The following is a 25,098-nucleotide window of genomic DNA, read 5'->3' as shown; positions in this document are numbered from 1 at the left end:
AAAGAAAGAAAAGAAAAAAATAATTAATGATGGAATTTTAGAGCTAGAAATATTAAATGTTGCATACTATCAAATGAGAAATTAGAACATAGGCCCTTAAAGAGAAGTGAAAATGAGGAGTGGCAAAATTAGGAATATCTTTGGATTACTTGAGTAAAATATATCCCTTTTGAAGCAAACAATGGTATATGATTGATTGGAAGCCCAGAAGAAACAGAGAATTAAAAAGTCATCCAGACACTGAAAAGTAGAAAATTAAAATTTGTAGCAAAAAAAAAATAATAATAATATAAAATTTGTAGCTATCAATGCGCAAAAAAATATAGTGATGATATCCTGCATAAAAGTCAGCTCTACCATCTCAGGAAGTAATAAAGGAACTCAGTTTCCACTTTATATATATAGGAAAAGCAAGAACATGCCAATAAATCTCAATACATTCTAAGAAAACACACAAATTTAATTTCTGATGAAGGACATACTGACTCTGACTTTCCGAATTGCATTCCAAAGCAATGGATGACATCATTTTCTAAAGCTGTTAAAACTTAGCTCAACATGGAGCATAATTTGATTTGGATAAATGCAGACTCCTTCAGCAATTATGTATTGATTACATTCACTTGGTTGAGTGTGCCACATAACTGGTGTTCAATATACTTATGGGCACGTTTAGGAGCTATGTGCAATAAAATAGTATTCCAATACATGTAGACAGCTACATCAAAATAAACTATGCTGGGACTTAATTGTGAGGCTAACTAGGCAAAGGGCATGAATGAACTCTGTAAGCATGGCTGGGTCGTATATACAGTGGAAATACTTTCCTTAATTATTTCAATCATCCACGCCTTTATAACTTCTTGTATATGCTTAACACTAGTTTCAGGGGAATTGAAAGTCTATACAGCATAAGCATTTGATACTTGTTTATTTCCCAGTGGTAAAATACCCTTTGGGTAAGAAAATCAAGTTTCCCTACAGTTCTCAACACAAAGTGGCCTTCATCAGTTTAAATTCTAATTACAATCTAGCATTAAGATTTACTCTCTGGGCCCCAGTGATTCAACTATGTGATTTCTCAGCTGTCTTCCATTGCTATGAAAGGCCACTACTATATGAACTTATTTCAAAATTCTGTTGACATAAATCTCTATAAAAGATCAAAACTCACAGTTGTATTAAATATAGATAAAAAAGATTTCCATGCATCAAGGTGTGAAATTGAAGGTAATAACTATATATCTATTAAAGGTCGCATACAGCTACTGATTTAGTTGGCATATGCAAAGGAAATGCTATGCCCACTGTCAATGGAAGTTTCATGCAATAAAGTCCCACGTCCCAGATAAAAAGTCAATATAATTTTTGTTTTAAAAACTGGTCCAGGGTTATTTTCACACATGCTATTGTGAAATGGTATCAGTAGAAGTCCACTGTAATAATGTTAGAAAGTAGGTTAGTCGTGTGAATTAAATCAGTAGCTTATTTACACAGGGTATGTATTCAATTAAATATGTATTGAGGTTATGTCTTAAGTAAATTACTTATGGATCTCATCTAGTTGAAGTTCTATATTTAATAAATGAAATTATCAACATGCAGACTGAATAACAAAGATGTTGGAATGTTATTTAAGATGTAAACATGTTGCAATAATTTGCCTACAGCTATGCCTTTTCAGATAGCCTCACTTTCCAGTAAGAATGTATTTCAATTATGTTTATGACCTGGTCTATTTGGTACTTTGTAGATGAATTGGAAACAAGAGGTAGGTGAGACTGACAAGCACAAGAAAAAAAAAGGAATTTCAACAATGGCTCAAGAGCCATTAGAAATGGAATTTCAGGCCAGGTAGAGTGGCTCATGCCTATAATCCTTGCACTTTAGGAGGCTGAAGCAGGAGGATCGCTTGGGGCCAAGAGTTTGAGACCAGCCTGGGCAACAGAGCAAGACTCTGTCTCAAAAAAAAAAAAAAAAAAAAAAGGAATATCAAGTACAGCATGATATTTTGTAGGATTCTGCAATAGGCAGGAATTGGAATTATTCTCTCATTAAAGTTGGTAAGTTTGTAGCATATTATGAACTGAGTGGGCTAATGAGGTCATGTATCAGCGAATTCAATGATCATACTATGAACAAACACAGATTTAAAATCCAATTTAAGTGTTATAAGAGAAGTATAAGAAAAGGTGATCATTACAGTAAAACATAATAGAGGGGTAGAAATAATGTTAGATGACCAGTTTTATGAGAGAAAATGTCATTTCAAACAAATTTATTTCCTTGCTTCATGAGAAAGAGCATTCTAAAAGCGGTGTAGCCAGCATACAATCACAATGCTGCAGAACATCGAATAAGCTTTTAAAAAATCACAGGGCAGAGAATGGGATGGTAAATTGTTAAAATCAGGAAATAGAGTCCAACAAAGTAGGAATCCATTTGGTTCCCACAGTGGGGTAATCAGCTTAGGAAGTCCATTCATGATGTTAACTACAACAATGGAATGGAAACATTTCAGTTGATACTAGATATTTTCAAATACTTGTTTTGGTAAACTGCAACAAGCATCACAAATCCCAACAGTTCCAAAAATTAACATTGATGTTTCAAGTTTAGATTGTTAAGAAATCTATTCAGAGACAGATCAATTTGAATTACTGCATACGTTACCATGGATTATCTTGAAGATAATTTGTTACTTCTTTTAAAAATATTTCTGAGGGCAGTTTTTATTCTTCAAGTTTACTATGTCATAGGTGGTGATTCAAAGAAAAATAAAAGTGATATTTAGATTTTGCAGGCGTTCAATAAGTGTAGACTCGAAGAATGAGTAGATGAGTCGATGCATAAAGAGCCATAAAACTTTATCCATTAAATCTGGTGAAGAAATAATTTCTAGTGGGAGCTAAGGCCTAAAATCTAAAACATAATCTCGCAAGGGTGTATTCCTGATAGTCTAATACTAGTAAATATCTTGTTGAAGCAGCTGAAGCAATAAACAATCACTTATTTATATACTTATATGTATATAAGAAACCTTAGGCTCACAAAAATATACATGTCTTAAAACAGAAATCTAAGGCACACAAAATACTAAAACAAGTCAATGAATTACCCTATTTTACATATTCAACAAGCAGAAATCTACTTGTACACGATGGTCTATCAATGGACATTTTGTTATTTACAATCCCTTCATATTCCTTTACTTGGATTAGTCAAAAGCTCAAAACAGATACTTTGCACCATATATTATTTTAATAAGTTACAATGAGTTTTTCTTTAGAGAGCCTGCTGGAACTGTTTACTTTTGCACCAAAATTGTAAGTGTTAGCGGTTGTGGGCTTCCTATGGCATTTCCAAGGGAGAAGCACCATTAGGTTTTCCATATTCCCAAGGAATCTGACACTTTGAATGTTATAGCACCTCTGCATTTTAACAGAATCAAGTATTTCATTGAAAATTCTCCTTGTTCGAAACATGTTGTCCGGGTAATCCTTTTTGTTTTGCAATAAAATGAGTCAATAAAGTAATAGGAAGAAAATGGGAAGACTAAAATAAACTTAATGCCTACTTTCCTGTTACCTAGAACATAGGCAATTATCAGAAAAGATGAGTTATCATTTTCCCAAATCTAGTATGCTAAGATAAACAAATGAATTAGCTCTTAACGGACAAAGCCATGTTTACAGTACCATTCCTCTTGTTTGACTTGGGGTTGGGAGGCATGTGATGATAGTAGGGAATTTGTTTTCAAAATATTTCAACAAGAATTTGTTTTTTCCTAATTCTGTATCAGACTTCAGTACAAAATATCTGTCTACTTAGTTTTTGTACTTTATCACCTTGAGACATTAGAAGCATTTGACTCTTCTGAAACCTATCCTGTACCATCATCTCCTTTTGGAAACACCTCTCATGGATTATACTAAGAAAGGTGGGATGAAACTAAATTGAGGTTGTTCAATAAGAAGAGACCACTCTTATCTAGTTCTAAAAAAAAAAAAAGTTAATTAATATTGGTGATATGCTTCCTAATTCCAATTTTAGAGATAATTAACAACTTCTCATTATCTAACTATTTTATATACTGCAAGTTGCTAATACTTGAATGTGAGAGGACACAGTAAAAGAACACAAACCATATACATGATTAGAATACATACTGCAGTTAACAAGATGGAACTCTACACAGCAAGGATAAATGATTTCTCTTGTATGCAAATATGCACAAACAATAGACAATAGGATTCTTATACTATATTATTTCAAGTTACTTTTAAAAATAGAAAGTGCTTTTAAAATATATATTTACAATTTATGAACAGCCTCCAACCATTACTAACAACAATGATGTATTTTACACAGGAGAAATATTTTAAGAGAGAAAACATTTCATAAGTTTATTTCAAAGGAATATGCCAATTTTCTAGCAATGATTGGAAGATGTTGGAACGATGGCACCATGAAATAATAATTCAGCTTATTTTTAACTGTGTGGATGTGGTTAAGCACCAGAAGCTGTGTAGAGTTAACACTGTGTGTCTTGATTTTACATCATAAAACATGAACCTGTTAAAATCCTCTAAAAATGACTCTTGTTTCATAGTAAACAGACTTAATTTAAAGCACCAAACTGAGTGATTCTATCAAGGTTAATGCCTAACTGAAACATTTCTTTATGTATTTAAAACTATAAAACTTTTATTTTTGCTTAAAATGTGCACCTTCTACCAATTGTCAAAATATAGTCACAGTTAAGAATACCCACCCCGTTTTGTTATCATTATTATTTTTTTACCTCAGACTTGAAATGGGTGAGATGAAGATATAGTAAACGACAACATGACTTTCTTTTAACAGCACCTTGAAAAAATACACTGCACTAGCAAAGGCATTAAGAGGGGGAGAAAAGCCTTCAGACCCAATGGTTATAGGGCCCCGCAACGTGTGTGAGAGCATAAGGGGACACGGTGACAACATTGTCATGGGTTAATGTTAATGCTTTATGAGAAGGAATTTGGTTCAATTCATTTACTTCAGAGGACAGTTCTGGACCTTCATTAGCTGCCTGGTCTTTTTGCTCTGAGGCCTTCATTTTCTTATTCTTAGCTTCTTTAGCCTCAAACTTAATCTTGTTTAGTTCAAAACCGTGTTGGGGCTTATTCAGGTTTTTGTGCTGGTAAAAGACAAGGGAGAGGCGGGTTGGATGATTACGGTTGGGGTGCTCAACAGGAGTGGTAGCGTGCAGCTCGCGCCGGGCACACTCAATCAAAACCGAGCCGTGAGCAGGTGCGATGGCCACCCCACCAATATTTGCATCCAAAAAGATGTGCTCACTGTCTGACCAATACTCATCAATGTGGGGCAACTTCTCCTCAGCAGGTGACAGGGGGTCATCAGATAGGGGTTCGTCTGATGGAGGCTCATCTGCTTCAGAATGCTGCTCATCTTCTTCCATTGGAGAAGAGTCAAGGTCTTGAGGAGAGGTGAGGAAGGAGGGCTGGTGGTTTGGCTGATGAGACGTTAGCGGCTCAGTCACACCAGTGGGAGGCTCAGAATTAACGAGGGGCTCCATCACAGGAGCAGACAGGGTGGGGAGAGGAGCAGCTTCGCCAAGCTGTGAAATGCCAGGGCCTTCAACAGCGGCTGCATTGGCACCACTGAGTCTTCCCGAAGACATTGTACAGTGGGGAGTGCTGCTTCTTTCTGAAAACCCACACGAGGCTGCTGCATCATTCTTCAACGGAGCTGGTGTGGCTGAAGCAGTCTTCGGGGACCAGGAGAAAACTGGAGATGCCTCTTTCACTGGATGAGGAGCGGATGGCATCAGCGAATAAGTTTTAGTGTTGTCTGAACTTTTTAAGATAAAATGGGGTTCGGTTTCACTTTTTACTTCAGGTTGCACAGTCTCAGTTTTACTCCCTAAACAAGGACACCAAACGTGAAGAAAAATACAAATTACTTTTGGTAGGGGTTGTCTTTTAAAAAGTATTTTCAAAGACAGGTACAGAGAATTTTATAAGAAAACACTGATGTTGTGTTGGTCGGTTTTGTTCTGCTCATTTCAAATCACAAACACGAATTAAAAATTTTATGTAGTTTCGTATACTTTTTCATCTAGTAATTTTCCTTAAAGAACTCTTCCTGGCCGGGCGCGGTGGCTCAAGCCTGTAATCCCAGCACTTTGGGAGGCCGAGACGGGCGGATCACGAGGTCAGGAGATCGAGACCATTCTGGCTAACACGGTGAAACCCCGTCTCTACTAAAAAATACAAAAAAACTAGCTGGGCGAGGTGTCGGGCGCCTGTAGTCCCAGCTACTCGGGAGGCTGAGGCAGGAGAATGGCGTGAACCCAGGAGGCGGAGCTTGCAGTGAGCCAAGATCCGGCCAGTGCACTCCAGCCTGGGCGACAGAGCGAGACTCCGTCTCAAAAAAAAAAAAAAAAAAAAAAAAAGACTCTTCCTTTGGGAAAGCGGCACAAATAAGTGCAAAAATCTAGCCAAAAGGATGGCTGGTCATTGTTTGAAATAGTAAAATATTAGAATTGACCTAATTTGGTAGGAAGTAAATAATACAACTAAATGTTGTAATATTGTGCAGGTATTATAATACAATGATATAGAGCAATATTTAACTATTCAAAGAGATATTTAGATACACTTAAGGCATAGTATGACCCTACATTTTAAAAAGTAAAAATAAGTAATAGTTTATAAATATTTCTAGGTAACAAAACCATCATAACTGTCAAAGTCCAAGATTAGGCAGAGAGAAGTCAAGCAAAACATTGTAGTTGAACATAAATCTTTGTGACCCGCAAAAGCAAGAGTATTTCAGCTTAGTGTCCTTCTCGTTAAGGAAGTAGAGCATTACTCTCAAGATGTCAACTGTGGGTTATTTGCTCTGACACATCCACACAAATGTCACATCCAATGGGAATATTTTCCTTGGGGACATTCTCCCTGTTATGAAGTTCTTTTTTTTTTTTTTGAGATGGAGTCTCGATCTGTCGCCCAGGCTAGAGTGCAGTGGTGCGATCCCGGCTCACTGCAATCTCTGCCTCCCGGGTTCAAGCAGGTCCCCTATCTCAGCTTCCCAAGTAGCTGGGACTATAAGCACACACTGCCACACCTGGCTAATTTTTTGTATTTTAGTACAGACGGGGTTTCCCCATGTTGGCCAGAATAGTCTCAATCTCCACCATGCCTGCCTGGCTAATTTTTTGTATTTTAGTAGAGACAGGGTTTCACCACATTGACCAGGATGGTCTCGAACTCCTGACCTCGTGATCTGCCCGCCTCTGCCTCCCAAAGTGATGGGATTACAGGCGTGAGCCACCACGCCTGGCTCTTGTTGTGAACTTCTAAAAAAAATATTTGGAAGTGCAAAACTAGCAAATCTTAGGACCAAGAAAACGTAAAGCAGCCATGTTTTAAAGTAATTAAAAATATAATACATTGATAATATAATAAACATTGATCAATTTCAGAAGTTCCGCAGTTCTCCTCTCAGATGCTACAACCTGGAGCCATGAGAGCTCTGACTTCTAAAGATAATGCATATATAAGATCCAGCAATGGCACATCAGGAAACCTCTGCTGTTATCAGTGGCACTATTACTATAGAGGTTAAGAAGTCCACAGAAGGTAAATGATGGGAAGGAAAGACTAAATGACCGAGGGGTAGAATTACAAAAGAAACGGACATTATGGCCCAAGTATTGCACATTATGGTTACAAATATCTGGGACTATACATTTCTTCTCAGTATTTGTCTGTATTACATTTCTTTCAGCATTATATAAATGCCTGCACTGCTAACTCTGCACATGTTATAAAAACAAATAAACAACTACTCATAAATGTAAAAATGAAAGAAGCTAAGGAATACATTATAATGTTAATTTTGAATGTCAGTATGAATTCATGTTTTTTTTGTTCCTTCTATAGGCTCATCAAAGAAACGGCTGATTTTAAATATGGGGCAGAATTATATAGATGAGCCTGGAACAACTTGTTACAGAAGTTAAGAAAGCTATCAAAGACAATTGAGATTGTGGCAAAAGAACTGAGAAGCCGGCCTGGCGTGGTGGCTCACACCTGTAATCTCACCACTTTGGGAGCCCGAGGTGGGTGGATCACTTGAGGTCAGGCGTTTAAGACCTGACTGGCCAACATGGTGAAACCCCATCTCAACTAAAAATACAAAAATTAGCTGGGCATGGTGGCGGGCACCTGTACTCCCAGCTACTCGGGAGGCTGAGGAAGGAGAATCACCTAAATCAAGGAGGTAGAGGTTGCAGTGAGCCGAGATGGTACCACTGCACTCCAGCCTGGGTGACAGAGTGAAACTCCGTCTCAAAATATATATTAGGTGAAAAGCTGATAAGAGCCGGGTGTGGTGCACACCTATACTTCTAGCTAATAGAGAGGTTCCCATGGGATCCCAGGAGTTTGAGGCAGCATTGTGCTATGATTGTGTCTGTGAATAGCCATTGTGTTCCAGCTTTGGCAACATAGCAAGACTCTGTCTCTCAAAAAAAAAAAACCCCAAAATCCAAAACCAAAACTAATGAGACTTTATAATCAACAAATCAAGCCAGGCGTGATGGCTCATGCCTGTAATTACACCAATTTGGGAGGATCATGTGAGTCCAGGAGTTCCAGATCAGCCTGGGAAACAGGTGAAACTCTATCTCTATAAAAAATACAATAATTAGCTAGGCACAGTGGCACACGCACTACAGTCTCAGCTACTTGGGAGGCTGAGGTGGGAGGACTGCTTGAGCCTGGAAGGTTCAGGCTGTGGTGAACAAAGATCACGCCTGGGCTACAGAGCAAGACCTTGTCTCCACAAACAAAAACAAAACAATTGGCCGGGCGCGGTGGCTCAAGCCTGTAATCCCAGCACTTTGGGAGGCCGAGGCGGGCGGATCATGAGGTCAGGAGATGGAGACCATCCTGGCTAACCTGGTAAAACCCCGTCTCTACTAAAAAATACAAAAAATTTGGCGGGCGCCTATAGTCCCAGCTACTCGGGAGGCTGAGCTCGCAGTGAGCTGATATCAGGCCACTGCACTCCAACCTGGGCGACCCAGCAAGACTCCGTCTCAAAAAAAACAAAACAAAACAAAACAAAAACCCAAAACAACAACAACAAAAAAAACAAAAACAGCAGCAACAACAACAACCCACAATACCACTGTTGAAAGTGGCGTTTAGTAATATTTGTTTAATTATTGCTTAAATTGAGGGTAAAGGTGATCAAGGACGGCACCCAGAAAGTCATGTCTCCTATCTATGCCAACAACAATGAGCAGGGCTTCAAATTAGATGGGGAAATTCACAGGAAAAATGATAAGAACATGTTAAAATTAGCTGGACACAGTGGTGTGTGCCTGCAGTTCCAGCTACTCTGGAGGAGGCTGAGGTGGGATTATTGCTTAAGCCAAGGTGTGCCAAGCCAGCCTGGGCAATAAAGTGAGACCCTTCCCAATGCCATAAAAAATAATATGTGAAAGTTTAAAAAAGGATAAGTAGAAAAAATTACCAAGAAATACTGATGGGTCACTTTTTTGTTGACTTTTGGTTCTGGCATATGTAAAAACATATTCAGTGTCTTAGTTTCAACTCTAAACAAATAATGTGCAAGGCAAAATCCAAACACTTCTATCCATCAAAGTTGTGCAGAGATTAGCAGGTTCCACAAGGCTCACCTAAGGCTGGCAGTGGCGAAGCCTTACTGTTGTTTGTTGTTGTTGAGTTATTCTTCCGCTTGACTCGGGGAATAGGTTTCTTCTCCACTGCCCTTATCTTATGCGCAAGAACCTCCGTCATCATCGCAGCCCTCTTCTTCCCAGAACGGGGAACAGGCTGAGTGAAACACGTTCTTTTTTTGCGGCGGGGTGCCAGGACCTCGATGGCCCCAGATTTGATCTTGGCTTCCATTCCCTCCTTGGAGCCAAACTCATCTGTGTCTGAAAGCTTATAAAGAGGTAGCACATGGAGCTGCTCATCTTGAGGAATAACGCCCAAAGAGCGGTTATCTTCTCGAGTTAAAGTACACACCTGATAGGGAGAAAAACATGAAAGGGGAAAGATATAGGGGCCATGCACGTTCATTGTGGCTATTCCTACCTTCGTTTTGTTACCTTTGGGAAAGAGATTTGTATTCCCATTTTATATTCAGTTGGTTGATGATGGTATATTATTATTTTATATCAAGCCACCCAACCCTGTTCAATCATAGTAACTTCCCAGCTGTTTGTAGGCAGATCAGAGTAATATTTAGTTAATTTTCTAAGTAAATTATAATATTACAAAATACTTACCTATTTTTTATATTAAACATTCTTGTTACATTTCATCTTACTTCATTGCCTAAATTAAGGAATGGCTATTGAACTGTGTTTATTGTGTTCATATTAACTTTTTTTTTTTTTTGAGACGGAGTCTTGCTCTGTCTCCCAGGCTGGAGTGCAGTGGATCGATCTCCACTCACTGCAAGCTTCGCCTCCCGGGTTCACGCCATTCTCCTGCCTCAGCCTCCCGTGTGGCTGGGACTACAGGCACCCGCCACCGCGCCCGGCTAATTTTTTTGTGTGTTTTTAGTAGAGACGGGGTTTCACCGTGTTAGTCAGGATGGTCTCGATCTCCTGACCTCGTGATCCGCCCATCTCGGCCTCCCAAAGTGCTGGGATTACAGGCATGAGCTACCGTGCCCGGCCCATATTAACTATAACTTATTAGGAAGATACGATTTTAGCTCACAGAGCACCCTATTTCCAGTATTTCAAGAATGTCACATTCCTTGGATAGTGGGGACATAACTGATTTCTCTTTCCAGAAAGACTTACATGCTAACAGTTTAAAAAAATGTTTTTAATTTTCTGTTCCATTGTTGCTCTATTCCAGTGAGGAGCCATATCAATAAATATCAATAAATTTGCCTTTCTTTGGATATGAAATATTAATAGTCAATTTTTTAATCTTAAATGCAACCTATTTTAGCCCTCCTGCTTACATTAAAGGTTATGTTTATTATAGAGAAATGAAAATACAGAACTATAGACACTATAGTGATTCCTGACTTTTGATACCTAATATTAATATTCTGCTTTAAAAACTAACATTTTATTATAAAACTATTTTAATTGTAATTAATTTTCCTTAAGTGATCTGCCCACCTCGGCCTCCCAGAGAGCTGGGATTACAGGTGTGAGCCACTAGGCCCAGCTAAATTAATTTTCAAATATTAAAAATCCAGCAGAAACCTATCAAATGTTTTCTTTATTTTATATTAAAAACACATATCCTGGAGCTATAAAACCTTTCAATGATAGCAAAGACTGGAGATAAATGAAATAAACAGATTTGATTTCCAAAGCATTTTTGGATTCATGATAGAACTTGATAGATACCAAGGTAAAGCAAAGTTAAAGGTTAAAAAATTTCAGTTTTTTAAAAAAAAAATATCTATAGTCACATTTTTCAGCAAAGTCTAAAATATAAATATATGTTTCAGCCTCAAACTCCTGGGTTTGAGCGTTTCTCCTGCCTCAGTCTCTCGAGTAGCTGGGAATACAGGTGTGTATCATCGTGCATAGCTAATTTTTTTTTTTTTTAATTGTAGAGACAGGGTCTCACAAAGCTGCCCAGGCTACACTCAAGATCCTGGATTCAAGCAATCCTTCCACCTCAGCATCCCAAAGTGCTGGGATTACAGGCATGAAGGCATGAGCCATGGTGCCTGGCCAAAGCCTGCAATATTAAACTGTCATGGTAGTAATCTGTTCATACTTAATAATAGTCATGCTGAAAATCAGAATGTCACATCAATAAATGTTTACTGGAACCAATTTAATTGGCCACAGAGAGACTAAGAAGCACATAAGGAGTTGACATAAGGAGCATAATTAGAAAGGATAGTTACCACAGGAGTAGAAAGTAAACCAATTAAAAAAAAAAAAAAGAAAAAGAAAGAAAGAAAGTATGGTAAAACAGGGTGAAGGGAGAGGGAGTGGTAGAATTTCAAGAGTTCACATGTTTGAAGATGGGGGAATTTGGAGTGATGTCAAGTTCTGAATAAGACCCTCATTGCGTGAGTAATCCAGGCACTGGAAGTCAAAGGGCACAGAGAGGAGAAACTGAAACTTAGCTTGACTCTGAACTGACTTCAACCTGATCACAGATATTCTGTAATTCAGGTAAAATGTCCCGGCCAAGTGATGGTGATGAACCACTGCCTGGTTCATATTTACCAGGCTGGATTTACATAACTTCAACACTTGGAAATAACATTGGTCTCAAAGATCTACAAAACATTTTTGTATACAGAAATGATATGCAAAAAAAAAAAAAGGAAAAAGAAAAAAAAAAGGTTATTGTGGCTTAATCTATCACTAATACTCTTCTACAGACCAAGCAAGGAAGAAAGACTGCCTGTTGATAGATCCAATCGTATACTTTCAATCACACTATAAGATGTTATAGCTAAATCTAAAAAAAAAAAAAATTTTTTTTAAATTGTATATTTTAAAGAGACGGGGTCTTATTGCCTAGGCTGGTCTAGAACTCCCGGGGCTCAAGCAATCCTCCTATCTTGGCCTCCTAAGTAGGTGGGATTACAGACGTGAGCCAACATGCTCATCCTGCAGCCAAGACTTAATGAAGGTTTCAGAATTATCTGGCAAACCTAAAACACTGGTGCAGCAGAAAAACAAAAGCAGTTGCTCTCTATCGATCTTGCTTTACTAGATGACAGGAAGATAATTAGGTGAAGCAAACAGACAAAAAGACTATTACAAGATTTTCCACTGGGTCTTCTGCCTAATTTACGTATTTCTTAATTGACTTCAGGCGATGGACATGTGATGATTTATGTAACTATAAACATAGTAGGCACACCTGAATGCAAATATTGATGATAACTGGCATAGTTGCCTCACAAAAACCCTGAAGTGCAGATGGCAAAAGCAAATATTAAGTAACCTGCTCAACTTCATACCTACTAGTTTGATAGCAGAGAATTGTTACTTTAAAAAATTGGCTGGTCGCGGTGGCTCACACCTGTAATCCCAGCACTTTGGGAGACCAAGGTGGGTGGATCACGAGGTTATGAGAACAAGACCATCCTGGCTAACACAGTGAAATCCCGTCTCTACTAAAAATACAAAAAATCGGCCGGGCATGGTGGTGAGTGCCTGTAGTCCCAGCTACTCGGGAGGCTAAAGCAGGAGAATGGTGTGAACCCAGGAGGCAGAGGTTGCAGTGAGCTGAGATTGCGCCACTGTACTCCAGCCCGGGCAACAGAGTGAGACTCCATCTCAAAAAAAAAAAAAAAAAAAAAGTACTCCTGCCTCCCAGCAAACACACCACAATTAAATATATAACATAGCCTTTCAACAAAATGTTTGAGGCTGGTCCTGTTACTTTTTAGAAGTACAGAGATAATGTATTTAATGAAGACCTGCACTATACACTTATTTCTTATTTTTTAACTTTTTTTCTTTTTATTTATTTCTAATAGCACATAAATTAAGATTTCTCACAGTAATAATCATCATAGTATACTTAAGGACTGCAGCCTAAGCATATAGTGATGGAGCTTTTAGAATACAAATTCACACAGGTACATACCACAGTGCTCCCATTATTCATGTTGTGAATGTCCCTGTGGGGATGAGCACAGAAGTCCAGGCAAGCAGTGACCCCAGAGAAGGGACGACCTTCCTTACTGCCAAGCCGACATTCTCGGGCAACATTTTCATATTCCACCTAGAAAAGAAAGCATGGAGCACAATCTTAAGAGAGAGAAGGGAATCACCTGCCTTCAGTAAAGAGTAAGAGTAAAAATAATTTCCTCACAAAGTTTCTAATTAATTATACTTTGTAATTTCTGAGACTAAGTGTATTATTGTCGTGAAGGTGTAGTTTAGCAACATTCAGGATAAAGCACTTGACAATACACGGAGTAAAAGGAAAATCAATGACTTTACAAGGGAAGGCAGGGTGAGGATACTAATTGTTGTTGGAGATGAAAAAGCAAGTAAAACAGACTCAATCATTCCATTAGAAGGAAAGACCAATAAGGCCGGGCACAGTGGCTCACGCCTGTAATCCCGGCATTTTGGGAGGCCAAGGCAGGCAGATCATGAGGTCAGGAGATTGAGACCATCCTGGCTAACACGGTGAAACCCCATCTCTACTAAACAAAATACAAAAAATTAGCCGGGCGTGGTGGCGGGCACCTGTAGTCCCAGCTACTCAGGAGAGGCCGAGATAGGAGAATGGTGTGAACCCGGGAGGCAGAGCTTGCGGTGAGCCAAGATCGCGCCACTGCACTCCAGCCTGGGTGACAGAGCGAGACTCCGTCTAAAAAAAAAAAAAAAGAAAGAAGAAAAAAAAAAAGAAAGACCAATAAAAGCGCATTAATCATATACACAGAGTTTTCAATATCCATAAAAAGAAGATACACACACATTTCATGAACTATTCTAGAAAGTTAATTTGTAACTCCTTTTAAAATGAAAAGGTAGAGGCTGGGCGGGGTAGCTCACGCCTGTAATCCCAGCAGTTTGGGAGGCTGAGGCGGGCAGATCACTTGAGGCCGGCAGATGACTTGAGGCCAGGAGTTTGAGACCAGCCTGGGAAACATGGTGAAACCCCATCTCTACTAAAAATACAAAAATTAGCCAGGTGGCGCATGCCTGTAGTCCCAGTTACTCGGGAGGCTGAGGCAGGAGAACTGCTTGAACCCACTGGGAAGCGGAGGTTGCAGTGAGCCAAGAGGCTGACTCCAGCCTGGGCAATAAGAGCAAGACTCTGTGTCAAAAAAAAAAAAAAAAAAAAAAAGAGTAGATCAATAAGTCCATTATATATATGTATGTTAGATATATATGCTATGTATGTATATATTTGTTCAAATTTGAAAATTTTTCTATTAACAATGACCTTTTTTTTTTTTTAAAGACAGTTTCGCTCTGTCACCCAGGCTGGAGTGCAGTGGCATGATCTCAGCCCAATGCAACCTCCGCCTCCTGGGTTCAAGTGATTCTCCTGCCTCAGCCTCTTGATTACCTGGGACTACAGGTGCACATCACCATGCCTGGCTAATTTCTGGTATTTTTAGTTGAGATGGGGTTTCACCATGTGGGCCAGGCTAGTCTCGAACTCCTGATCTCAGGTGATCCGAATGCCTTGGCCTCCAAAATTTCTGGGATTAGAGGCGTGAGCTAATGAGCCCGGCTAACAATGACTTTTTAAAATATAAAACAGTCTGGCATATCTGTAATCCCAGCATTTTTGGAGGATGAGGCAGGAGGATCGCCTGGAGTTTGAGCTTAGGAGTTTGCAGTAAGCTTTGATCATGTCACTGTACTGCTGCCTGGGCAACAAAGCAAGACCCCATCTCAAATTAATAAATAAATAAAAAGTTCATACCAATACATACCTGATTTTGGTAAGCTACTGGAGCATACTGCTTATAAATTGGAGCTAATCGTGTAGCCAAACTCTGTAAGTTATCTTCAAGGTTTTTTTCCTATAGGGAAACATAATACATTAGTTATTTTATAATTGCACCTTTGTGTGTTTAAGGTACAACTGAACCATAAATCATGGGTGATGGTGGTTAATGCACAATTCATTCTTACCCTGATGAAATAGCTACCACAGAAAATCGCATTGCTTCTTTTCTCCATCTAAACTATTAGACATTGTTATGTTTTAATGAAGTCTTTTGAAATGAAAATTCTGTTGTAACTAGAAATTTAAATAGTGTTAGAGATAAATTACAATACTGTTCATGTTGTGAAAAATAAATATTTATATTTATTCAATAGCATTGGGCATTTGGAATAAATGAAAACAACGTTCCTGCTGGCAAGGGGAAATGGCAAGTAATTTGGTTACAATGTTAACAATTTTCTATAACGAGAAGAGAGAGTACATATATAAAACACATACTTTGTGTGACATACTGTTTCAAATGGAATCCATATGTCTTTATGAATTAAGCACATGTCCTTATGGACCATGAAATAGGAATATTATGCATGATCTCTACAAAAGAGCAAGGTCAGGATAACTGAGAGGTTTAGTAAATGCCTGCAGATCAAAGGAAGTAAGTGGGCAAGTGGTTGTCTACAGTTCTCTTTTCTACACTACAATAACTACAAATTGAAGAAGACTTGGAAGGACTATGAGGACCATTAACACTCAAGAAATCTGGATTGCTACTGATAGAGACGTCAGGTTTTTTCAAAGGAAAACTATCACAAAAGTCTCTATTAAAAAAATCCATGATGACAGTATGAGAAATGAAACAGAGAAGGGAGCCTTTGGAAACACAGATACTTGAAAGAATACTGAAAGTGTTTCAGAAATGATTATATTCTGCATCAACTTAGATATCTGGTAAAGGAACAGTCACCTCTTAGGAAATCAATTGGAAGGGTATAGAGGGCCAGGCGTGGTGGCTAACGCCTGTAATTCCAACATTGTGAGAGGCCAAGGTGGGTAGATCACTTGAGCTCAAGAATTTGAGACCAGTCTGGGGAACTTGGTGAAACCCCACACCTCTCCAAGAAGTAAAAAAAATTAGCCAGTCGTGATGGAGCCTACTTGTAGTCCCAGCTACTTGGGAGGCTGAGATGGGAAGGTTGCTTGAACCTGGGAGGCAGAAGTGGCAGTGAGATGAGATCATACCACTGCATTCCAGCCTGGGTGACAGGGCCAGATCTTGTCTAAAAAAAAAACAAAGTATAGAGAACATGGACTAAAAAGTGTGAGTGAGGCTTTTGCCTCATGTGCTCATGTGAGATTTGGTGGAAGGAGATGCCATCAACACAGAAAGGAGACCATTATATGAATCAATTAACCTTTGGTATGCATCAAATTATTATAAAAGTCAAAATTATACAATAATTTAGACACAACAGTTCAATTATTTAGTGGTTTCTGACAACCCTCAATCTTAGCAACCGTAAAGTGTGACTCATAATCATTTTGGTTTCCTATTGATTTATATTGACTTGATTATACAAAAAAATTCATAGGATCCATTCACAGATTTGTCTGTTAATCAGGCTACTTTTATCCTACCCATTGTAGTTTAAAAACCAAGAAAGTCAGCTGGGCACAGTGGCTCATGCCTGTAATCCCGGCACTTTGGGAGGCTGAAGTGGGCGAATCACCTGAGGTCAGAAGTTCAAGACCAGCCTGGCCAACATGGTGAAACCCAGCCTTTACTAAAAATACAAAAATTAGCAAGGTGTGGTGGCATGTTCCTGTAGTCCCAGATATTTGGGATGCTGAGGCAGGAGAATCTATTGAATCTGAGAGGTGGAGATTGCAGTGAGCCGAGATCATGGCATTGCACTCCAGCCTGGGAAAAAGAGGCAGACTCTGTCTCAAAAAACAAAAACAAAAACAAAACAAAACAAAAAACCAGGAAAGTCATGACCTTACTTTAAAAACATGCCCTAGCTAAACTCTCACACTAATTATTATATTTATTTGGGAGAAACTTTAGAATTATGATTTAAATACCCATTAAAACAATTCTATTTATGTCTTCAATCATTGGAAGTATCCAGTGGGGTGGGTAACCCCGTTTTACTACCAGTGGAATAATGCAGAGAAATGTTAACAGTTGTGTACTGCTATTGATATGAACACTGCAAAAGTCACATGTAAATTCTATACTTTTTGTATGCAGCATCAGGTTTAAATTCTTCAATAGTCTCACATCACTTTATTCTATTTTGTAATAATATTTATTCTGTTATGGACCACACAGAGTCACAAGTCCTACTGAGGAACAGGTCAACTCAAATTACCTCATTTATTCTGTAGAAGCACTGAAATAAAGTAGACAACTAGAAGCAACTCATAGCTTGTACAGTTCACTGTGATTATTTTTCTTTTTTTTTTTTTTTTTTTTTGAGACGGAGTCTCGCTCTGTCGCCCGGGCTGGAGTGCAGTAGCTGGATCTCAGCTCACTGCAAGCTCCGCCTCCCAGGTTTACACCATTCTCCTGCCTCAGTCTCCCGTGTAGCTGGGACTACAGGCGCCCGCCACTTCGCCCAGCTAGTTTTTTGTATTTTTTAGTAGAGACGGGGTTTCACCGGGTTAGCCAGGATGGTCTCGATCTCCTGACCTCGTGATCCGCCTGTCTCGGCCTCCCAAAGTGCTGGGATTACAGGCTTGGGCCACCGCGCCCGGCCCCACTGTGATTATTTTTCATTTTTTAGTTTTTTGAGATGGAGTTTCACTCTGTCGCCCAGGCCGGAGTGCGAGTGCAGCAGCACAATCTCGGTTCACTGCATCCTCCACCTCCCAGGTTCAAGCAATTCTCCTGCCTCAGCCTCCTAAGTAGCTGGAATTACAAGCATGTGCCAGCATGCCTGGATACTTTTTTTCATTTTTAGTACAGACGGGGTTTCACCATGTTGGCCATGGTGGTCTTGAACTCCTGACCTTAAGTTATCCACCCGCCTCGGCCTCCCAAAGTGCTGGGATTACAGGTGTGAGCCACTGTGCCTGGCCCTATTAGTATTATTTTACTATTGCAGGCTTATTATTCATATTGTAAAATCCTGACTTTCTAATTATTTCATTAGAATGAACGTGCATATCAGATACAGGGGGAATTACCTATCAGATATGTTCCTATTGGTGGTCAAGATTAACTCCCTCTCCTACCTTATTTTGTGTGTGTGTGTGTGTGGTGGCGGGGGTACAGTGGTGCAATCTCAGCTCACTGCACCCTCGGCCTCACAGGTTCAAGCAATTCTCCTGCCTTAGGCACTTGAGTAGCTGGAATTACAGGTGCCCACCACCATGCCCGGCTAATTTTTGTATTTTCAGTAGAGACAGAGTTTCACCGTGTTAGCCAGGCTGGTCTCAAACTCCTGACCTCAAGTGATCCACCTGCCTTGGCCTCCCAAAGTACTGGGATTACAGATGTAAGCCACCACACAGGCCTCTGTTAGCTCTCTTGTCTGTATCTAATCTCTAAGACCATCATATCATCATCCATAGCTATAATTACCACTTAGACCATTTCTTAAGTTCCAGATTCCCATTATTATTGACCTGACATTCCCATGTAGATTTCCCTTAGGAATTTCAATACCAATATATCCAAAGTGAATTAGTGATCCCCCACTCTACAAACCTGGTCCTATTTCCAGTGTGCCTGATGATAAAGATGAAACCCCTCCTTATAATTTAAGTCACCACTATCCCCTCCATGGATTGTGCTCATGGATAGTTGGCTCCTCTTGCTAAATCTACTCTTGGTTACATTTAGTCTATTGTTCAAACAGCATCTAGAGGGATCTCATTCAAGGGCAAGTTTAATTATGTCACTCTTCTCCTTAAAACTCTTTGATTCTGGCTGGGCGTGGGCCAGGCACAGTGGCTCACATCTATAATCCCAGCACTTTGGGAGGCGGAGGAGGGCAGATCATCTGAGGTCGGGAGTTCAAGACCAGCCTGGCCAATATGATGAAACCCCATCTCTACTAAAAAGAAAAAATACACATCCTGGCTAACACGGTGAAACCCCGTCTCTACTGAAAATACAAAAAAATTGGCCGGGCGTGGTGGCGGGCGCTTGTAGTCCTAGCTACTTGGGAGGCTGAGGCAGGAGAATGGTGTGAACCTGGGAGGTGGAGCTCGCAGTGAGCCGAGATTGCGCCACTGCACTCCAGCCTGGGCAACAGAGCAAGACTCCGTCTCAAAACAAACAAACAAACAAACAAACAAGGCCAGGCCAGGCGCGGTGACTCATGCCTATAATCCTAGCACTTTGGGAGGCCAAGGTGGGTGGATCACGAGGTCAGGAGATTGAGACCATCCTGGTGAAACACCGTCTCTACTAAATATACAAAAAATTAGCTGGGTGTGGTGTTGGGCACTTGTAATCCCAGCTACTCAGAAGGCTGGGGCAGGTGAATTGCTTGAACCCGGGAGGTGGAGGTTGCAGTAAGCTGAGATCAAGCCATTGCATGCCAGCCTGGGCAATAAGAGTGAAACTTTAAACAACAAAATAGCTTTATAAAATAGCCTAGGTATTAACTGGGCACCTGGCAAGGAGTAGGGACTGTCACTGATCTTGGGCCAAATATTTTTCCTTAAACAGCCAGAGAGGGCCGATTTTATCTTAATTTCTAAAAAGCTGCCTGACCACTGTGTCTCATGCCTGTAATTCCAGCACTTTGAGAGGCTGAGTCAGGCGGATCACTTGAGCTCAGGTCCAGTGAGTGAGCCGAGATCACACCACTGCACTCCAGCCTGGACGACAAAGCGAGACCCAGATTCAAAAAATAAAAATAAAAAAATAAAATAAAATAAAACTACATGGATAGTTTGCTGCTTTAGCCTTCATCTTCAAAATCGTCCCATCCGTTCTTAAAATGAGCTATTCATTTGTAAACTGCAGATTTCTTTATGACATTGCCCATAAGCTTTTTAGAAGGCATCAACGATTTTATCATTCTTCCACCCAAGGTTCACCAGAAATTCGATGTTTGTTCTTGCTTCAATTTTAGCACAATTCATGTCGCTCTGATAGAGGCAGTTTATAAACTGACATGTTATCCTTCGTAGTGCTTCAAATAAGACTCCATTCAGGCATGTTACAAGTCAGTATGAGTTTATTTTGGTGAAAAAAATTATGAAATCCATGCATAGTTTATTCATAATATGCATTTTCCTTGAATGTTTTGAAGATCCTTCATATTTATAAACTAACAGATACTTCTTTCCCCCCACAAATATGACTTTTTTTTGCCACTATTATAAGTCTGAACTTTAAACAGATTCTTGGACTGGTGGTTCATATCCATCAGCTCGTTCTACTTTAGCACCTGTTTCATCCTCAGCGGCTTTTCCAGAGCTACTACCTTCACAATAAGCTCCATGAGTTTCCCCAATTCAAAGCTAGGCTTCTTCAGCACTTTAACCTTTCTAACAAAGACATCATGGAGAGGAAAGATTGGCAAGAATTTTTTCTATGTCTTTTCCAATCCTCAATTTATTGACCACTTCTTTCAAGTAATTTGTCTGCACCTCTTGGGTCATGATTTCCATCATCTTGTTCTGGATTTGGCTGAACCGTTGGTGCTAAGCATAAGAGGTCTTCCGTATCCGATTGTTGCATTTTTTAGTAAAACCAACACAGAACACATGAAGCAAGTAAGCACCAGTCGTCTTGATATTGACATGAGCTTCAATCATTGTCTGCCATTTCTTGACCATGGAACACATTTTGTCATGGGTAAGATCCATGCCAGGGACGCTAATCAGGCAATTATTGCCCTGAACATCTTCAGTAATCAGCTTGAATTTTCTAAATGCAACTTTATCATTCTGCAAATCAGCAAGACTCACTTCAAACACATGACCCTTGAGGCCATCAGATTCAATTATGGTTCCTTGGGTCCTGGTGACTTGTGTCTTCCCAATATTTCTTATATTGAACACGGCAGATGCTTTCACATTATACCAATCTTTCTGAGAAAATGGATCAAGCACTTTCTTCTTGGCTCCCTTTGTGCCACCTTTCATAAGGGGCTTATTCTTGCCAACAACCATGGTGCTGCTCAGAGAGCCAAAAAGAGACAGATACTTTTATCATATAATATTTAGAAAGAAAACCTAGCTGGTTGGCTCAAGACAACCTCCCACCTCAGCCTCCTTAGTAGCTGGGACTACAGATCTCACCTGAGATCCAGAGTTCAAGACTAGCCTGGCCAACATGGTGAAACCTCATCTCTACCAAAAATACTAAATTTGCTGGGCATGATGGTGGTGCATGCCTGTAATCTCAGCTATTTGGGAGACTGAGGCAGGAGAACTGCTTGAACCTAGGAAGTGGAGATTGCAGTGAGCCGAGATCATGCCTTTGCACTCCAGTCTGGGCAACAAGAGTGAAACTCTGTCTCAAAATAAATAAATAAATAAATAAATAAAAATAAAAAAATCTGATAAAAAATGCATCATAGAGACTCTTAGAGTAACTACAATGATATTAACCTTTTAAATATTTTAATGTTACTGTTGTTACATGTAAGAAAGGAAGTATTGTTTTCAGATAGGTCTAATTATTTCCTTATGTCTATGTATGTGTATAGTGGCTTGTAATATAAAATTTTTTTTTACTCTTGGTCACTACTCAAAGATTAAAAGATATCAGTCTTATAGTTAATCAATATATAAATCCTCACTACACAAACAAAGCATAACACATTAGAATACTTAGTTCCTATTGGTGCCCCACCCCCTCCCACTGCCTACCCACCCACAAGCTGATAAAGGCTTATGGAGTTATAGGTTATTTTTATTTAAAATATATAAGTATTGAACTTATTTAACTTAACACCAAGTTTGACTAATTTCTTTGCTCACCATGGCCTCGTGTCCCGGACTGATTCGTTCCGGTTTCATATATCTTCTTTCTGGATTACGTCCTTTAGTAATTCTTTCATAGTAGGTCTGTGGGTAGTAAACTTTCTGAGTCTTTGAAATTTTGGCAAATGGGTTTTTCCTATTTTGGTTGAGTATAAAATTCTAGGTTCTTTTAATGATGATTTTGCTGGGGTGGGGTAGTAGAGCAGGAGGAGGAAGCCAGGGACAATTGGAATTTGGGGTGATAGCTAAAGTCTTTACCTAATTTGTTTAGAGTCTTAATTAATTTATTTACTTATATAATAGAAATATAATTTTACTATTTGATTACTACTTTTCAATATTTAGTTGTTATAGTGTTTCAGAAAATGTTAAAGGAATGCACTTAAATATTCAATGTGTAATTCAAAAATAAATTATTTGAATAAAAAAGAACACTTACATGTAAGGGAGAGCTTGGATCAATTCTAAATCTCCTGGGGCTTGGGCTTCTACCAAACTTACAACCATTAAAGTACATACTCCATGAACAGCCAAAAGAGAATGAAGCTCCACAAGTCTCTGGATCAATTCCTTGACATGTACAGGTACGACTGTAAGATTGGAATTACAAGAGAGTGAACTGATGAAGCATTACAACACCTTAGACACAACATTTCAGGTTTATATAGTTTTAGAAGGTTGGATGGCTAAAGACCCGGTTATAACACTTATCTATTATATTACTTATTTAAAGTAGTTTAATGTTAACAATAAAAGGTAACTTTTGTTTTTTCAAGAAATCTGACTAGGGGACCAGGGCTAACTATACTTTATTATAACCAAATTTTTAGCAAAAATATTGGTCATGATTGCAATTCCAAATAAATGGGAATAAACTATACAGATCTAAAATATCCACAATATTGTTTGATTTGGAGATGTCTGAGATAGGGAAATAAAGAACCTGGGTTTTTCTTTTTTTTTGTTTTTTGTTTTTTTTGTTTCTTTTTTTTTTGAGATGGGGTCTAGCCCTGTCACCAAGGGTGGATTGCAATGGCACAATCTTGGCTCACTGCAACCTCCGCCGCCCAAGTTCAATCGCTTCTGCTGCTTCAGATCCCTGAGCAGCTGGGATTACAGGTGTGCGCCACCATGCCCAGCTAATTTTTGTATTTTTAGTAGAGACGGGTTTCACCAGGTTGGCCAGGCTGGTCTCAAACTCCTGACCCCAAGTTATCTACCCTCCCGAAGTGCTGGGATTACAGGTGTGAGGCACTGAGCCTGGAAAGAACCTGGTTTTTAAATCTGGGTTTTAAATCCTGGATTTGTTCCATATCACAAATGAAAATTAGAATAGGAATTCAGCTGCTTTATATCTAAAATGAGACTGATATAATTTTCTGAGGATTGAAAAACAATATATATTTTATATAAAAGCAGTTTCTTGGCAAGGTGTGGTGGCTCACGACTGTAATCCCAACACCTTGGGAGGGATCATGAGGTCAGAAGTTCAAGACCACCCTGACCAACATGGTGAAACTCCATCTCTACTAAAAGTACAAAAAATAGCCTGGCGTAGTGGCAGGAGAATTGCTTGATCCCAGGAGGCTGAGGTTACAGTGAGCCGAGATCGTGACACGGCACTCCAGCCTGGGTGACAGAGCGAGACTCCATCTCAAAAAACAAAAACAAAAACAAAACAGTTTTTCAATTTTAAAAACTTTAAAAAGTGCATAATAGAAAAAAATGGAGCAGAAAACCAGTTTCATTTAATTAAATCTTAAGCGTATAACTTTTAGGGCATTTCTAAAGCCTTAAACTAAACTATATGGTAAGAATGACAATGAAATTGGCATATATTCTTCTTGCAGTTATAAAACTGTATGCTCTTCCAATCCCATTGCTGGGTGTATACCCAAAGGAATATAAATCATTCTACCATAAAGACATATGCATATGAATGTTCACTGCAGTGCTATACACAATACAAAAGACATGTAATCAACCTAAATGCCCATCAATGACAGACTAGATAAAGAAAATGTGGTACACATACACCACAGAATAGTATGGAGCCATAGAAAAGAACATACTCGTGTCTTTTGTGGGAACATGAATAAAGCTAAAGGCCACTATCCTTAGCAAACTCACACAGGAACAAAAAGAAATACTGTATGTTCTCACTTATAAGTAGGAGTTAAGTATGAGAATTCAAGGACAACAGACACTGGGGCCTACCTGAGGATGAAGGGTGGGAAGAAAGAGGATCAGAAAAAATAACCATTGGATACTAGCTTAGTAGTTGACTGGTGAAATAATCTGTACAACAAACCCCTGTGACATGAATGTAGCTAAATAAACAACCTGCAAACGCACTCTTGAACCTAAAATGAAAGTTAAAAAAGGATTGCACGCTTTTAAATTCCATCAGAAAGAAAGGACAAAAATAACATTAAAAGAATAATTAAGTAAAAAATAAAATAAAATTGCATAATGCTTACAACTTAGTATACATTGTACTTATGTAATGATTAAAATACACAAACAATAAAGAAACAAATATTATTTTTAAAAAGTGAAAATAGCCGGGCGCGGTGGCTCAAGCCTGTAATCTCAGCACTTTGGGAGGCCGAGACGGGCGGATCACGAGGTCAGGAGATCGAGACCATCCTGGCTAACCCGGTGAAACCCCGTC

At 39.2% G+C, this 25,098-nt stretch overlaps 1 protein-coding gene and 1 pseudogene across 1 annotated transcript in view; both read right to left on the bottom strand.

Annotated features, from left to right (window-relative positions):
- Nucleotides 1–2,246: 2,246 nt before the first annotated feature.
- TET1 (tet methylcytosine dioxygenase 1) overlaps nt 2,247–25,098 on the bottom strand; it is a 124,223-nt gene continuing 101,371 nt past the window's right edge. The window contains exons 7-11 of the mRNA XM_011994094.1: nt 22,864–23,014; nt 15,457–15,546; nt 13,644–13,781; nt 9,722–10,073; nt 2,247–5,928 (exon numbers count right to left, since the gene is read on the bottom strand). Of these exons, the coding sequence (XP_011849484.1) occupies nt 4,922–5,928; nt 9,722–10,073; nt 13,644–13,781; nt 15,457–15,546; nt 22,864–23,014 (1,738 nt within the window). The 3' untranslated portion in view covers nt 2,247–4,921. The remainder of the gene's footprint in view (nt 5,929–9,721; nt 10,074–13,643; nt 13,782–15,456; nt 15,547–22,863; nt 23,015–25,098) is intronic.
- LOC105549508 lies at nt 20,826–21,608 on the bottom strand (annotated as a pseudogene).

The sequence above is a fragment of the Mandrillus leucophaeus genome, unplaced genomic scaffold, assembly GCF_000951045.1.
Source record: "Mandrillus leucophaeus isolate KB7577 unplaced genomic scaffold, Mleu.le_1.0 Scaffold441, whole genome shotgun sequence".
Taxonomy (NCBI): domain Eukaryota; kingdom Metazoa; phylum Chordata; class Mammalia; order Primates; family Cercopithecidae; genus Mandrillus; species Mandrillus leucophaeus.
The sequence above is the reverse complement of the archived record's forward strand: the minus strand, read 5'-3'. Positions and strand labels throughout refer to the sequence as shown.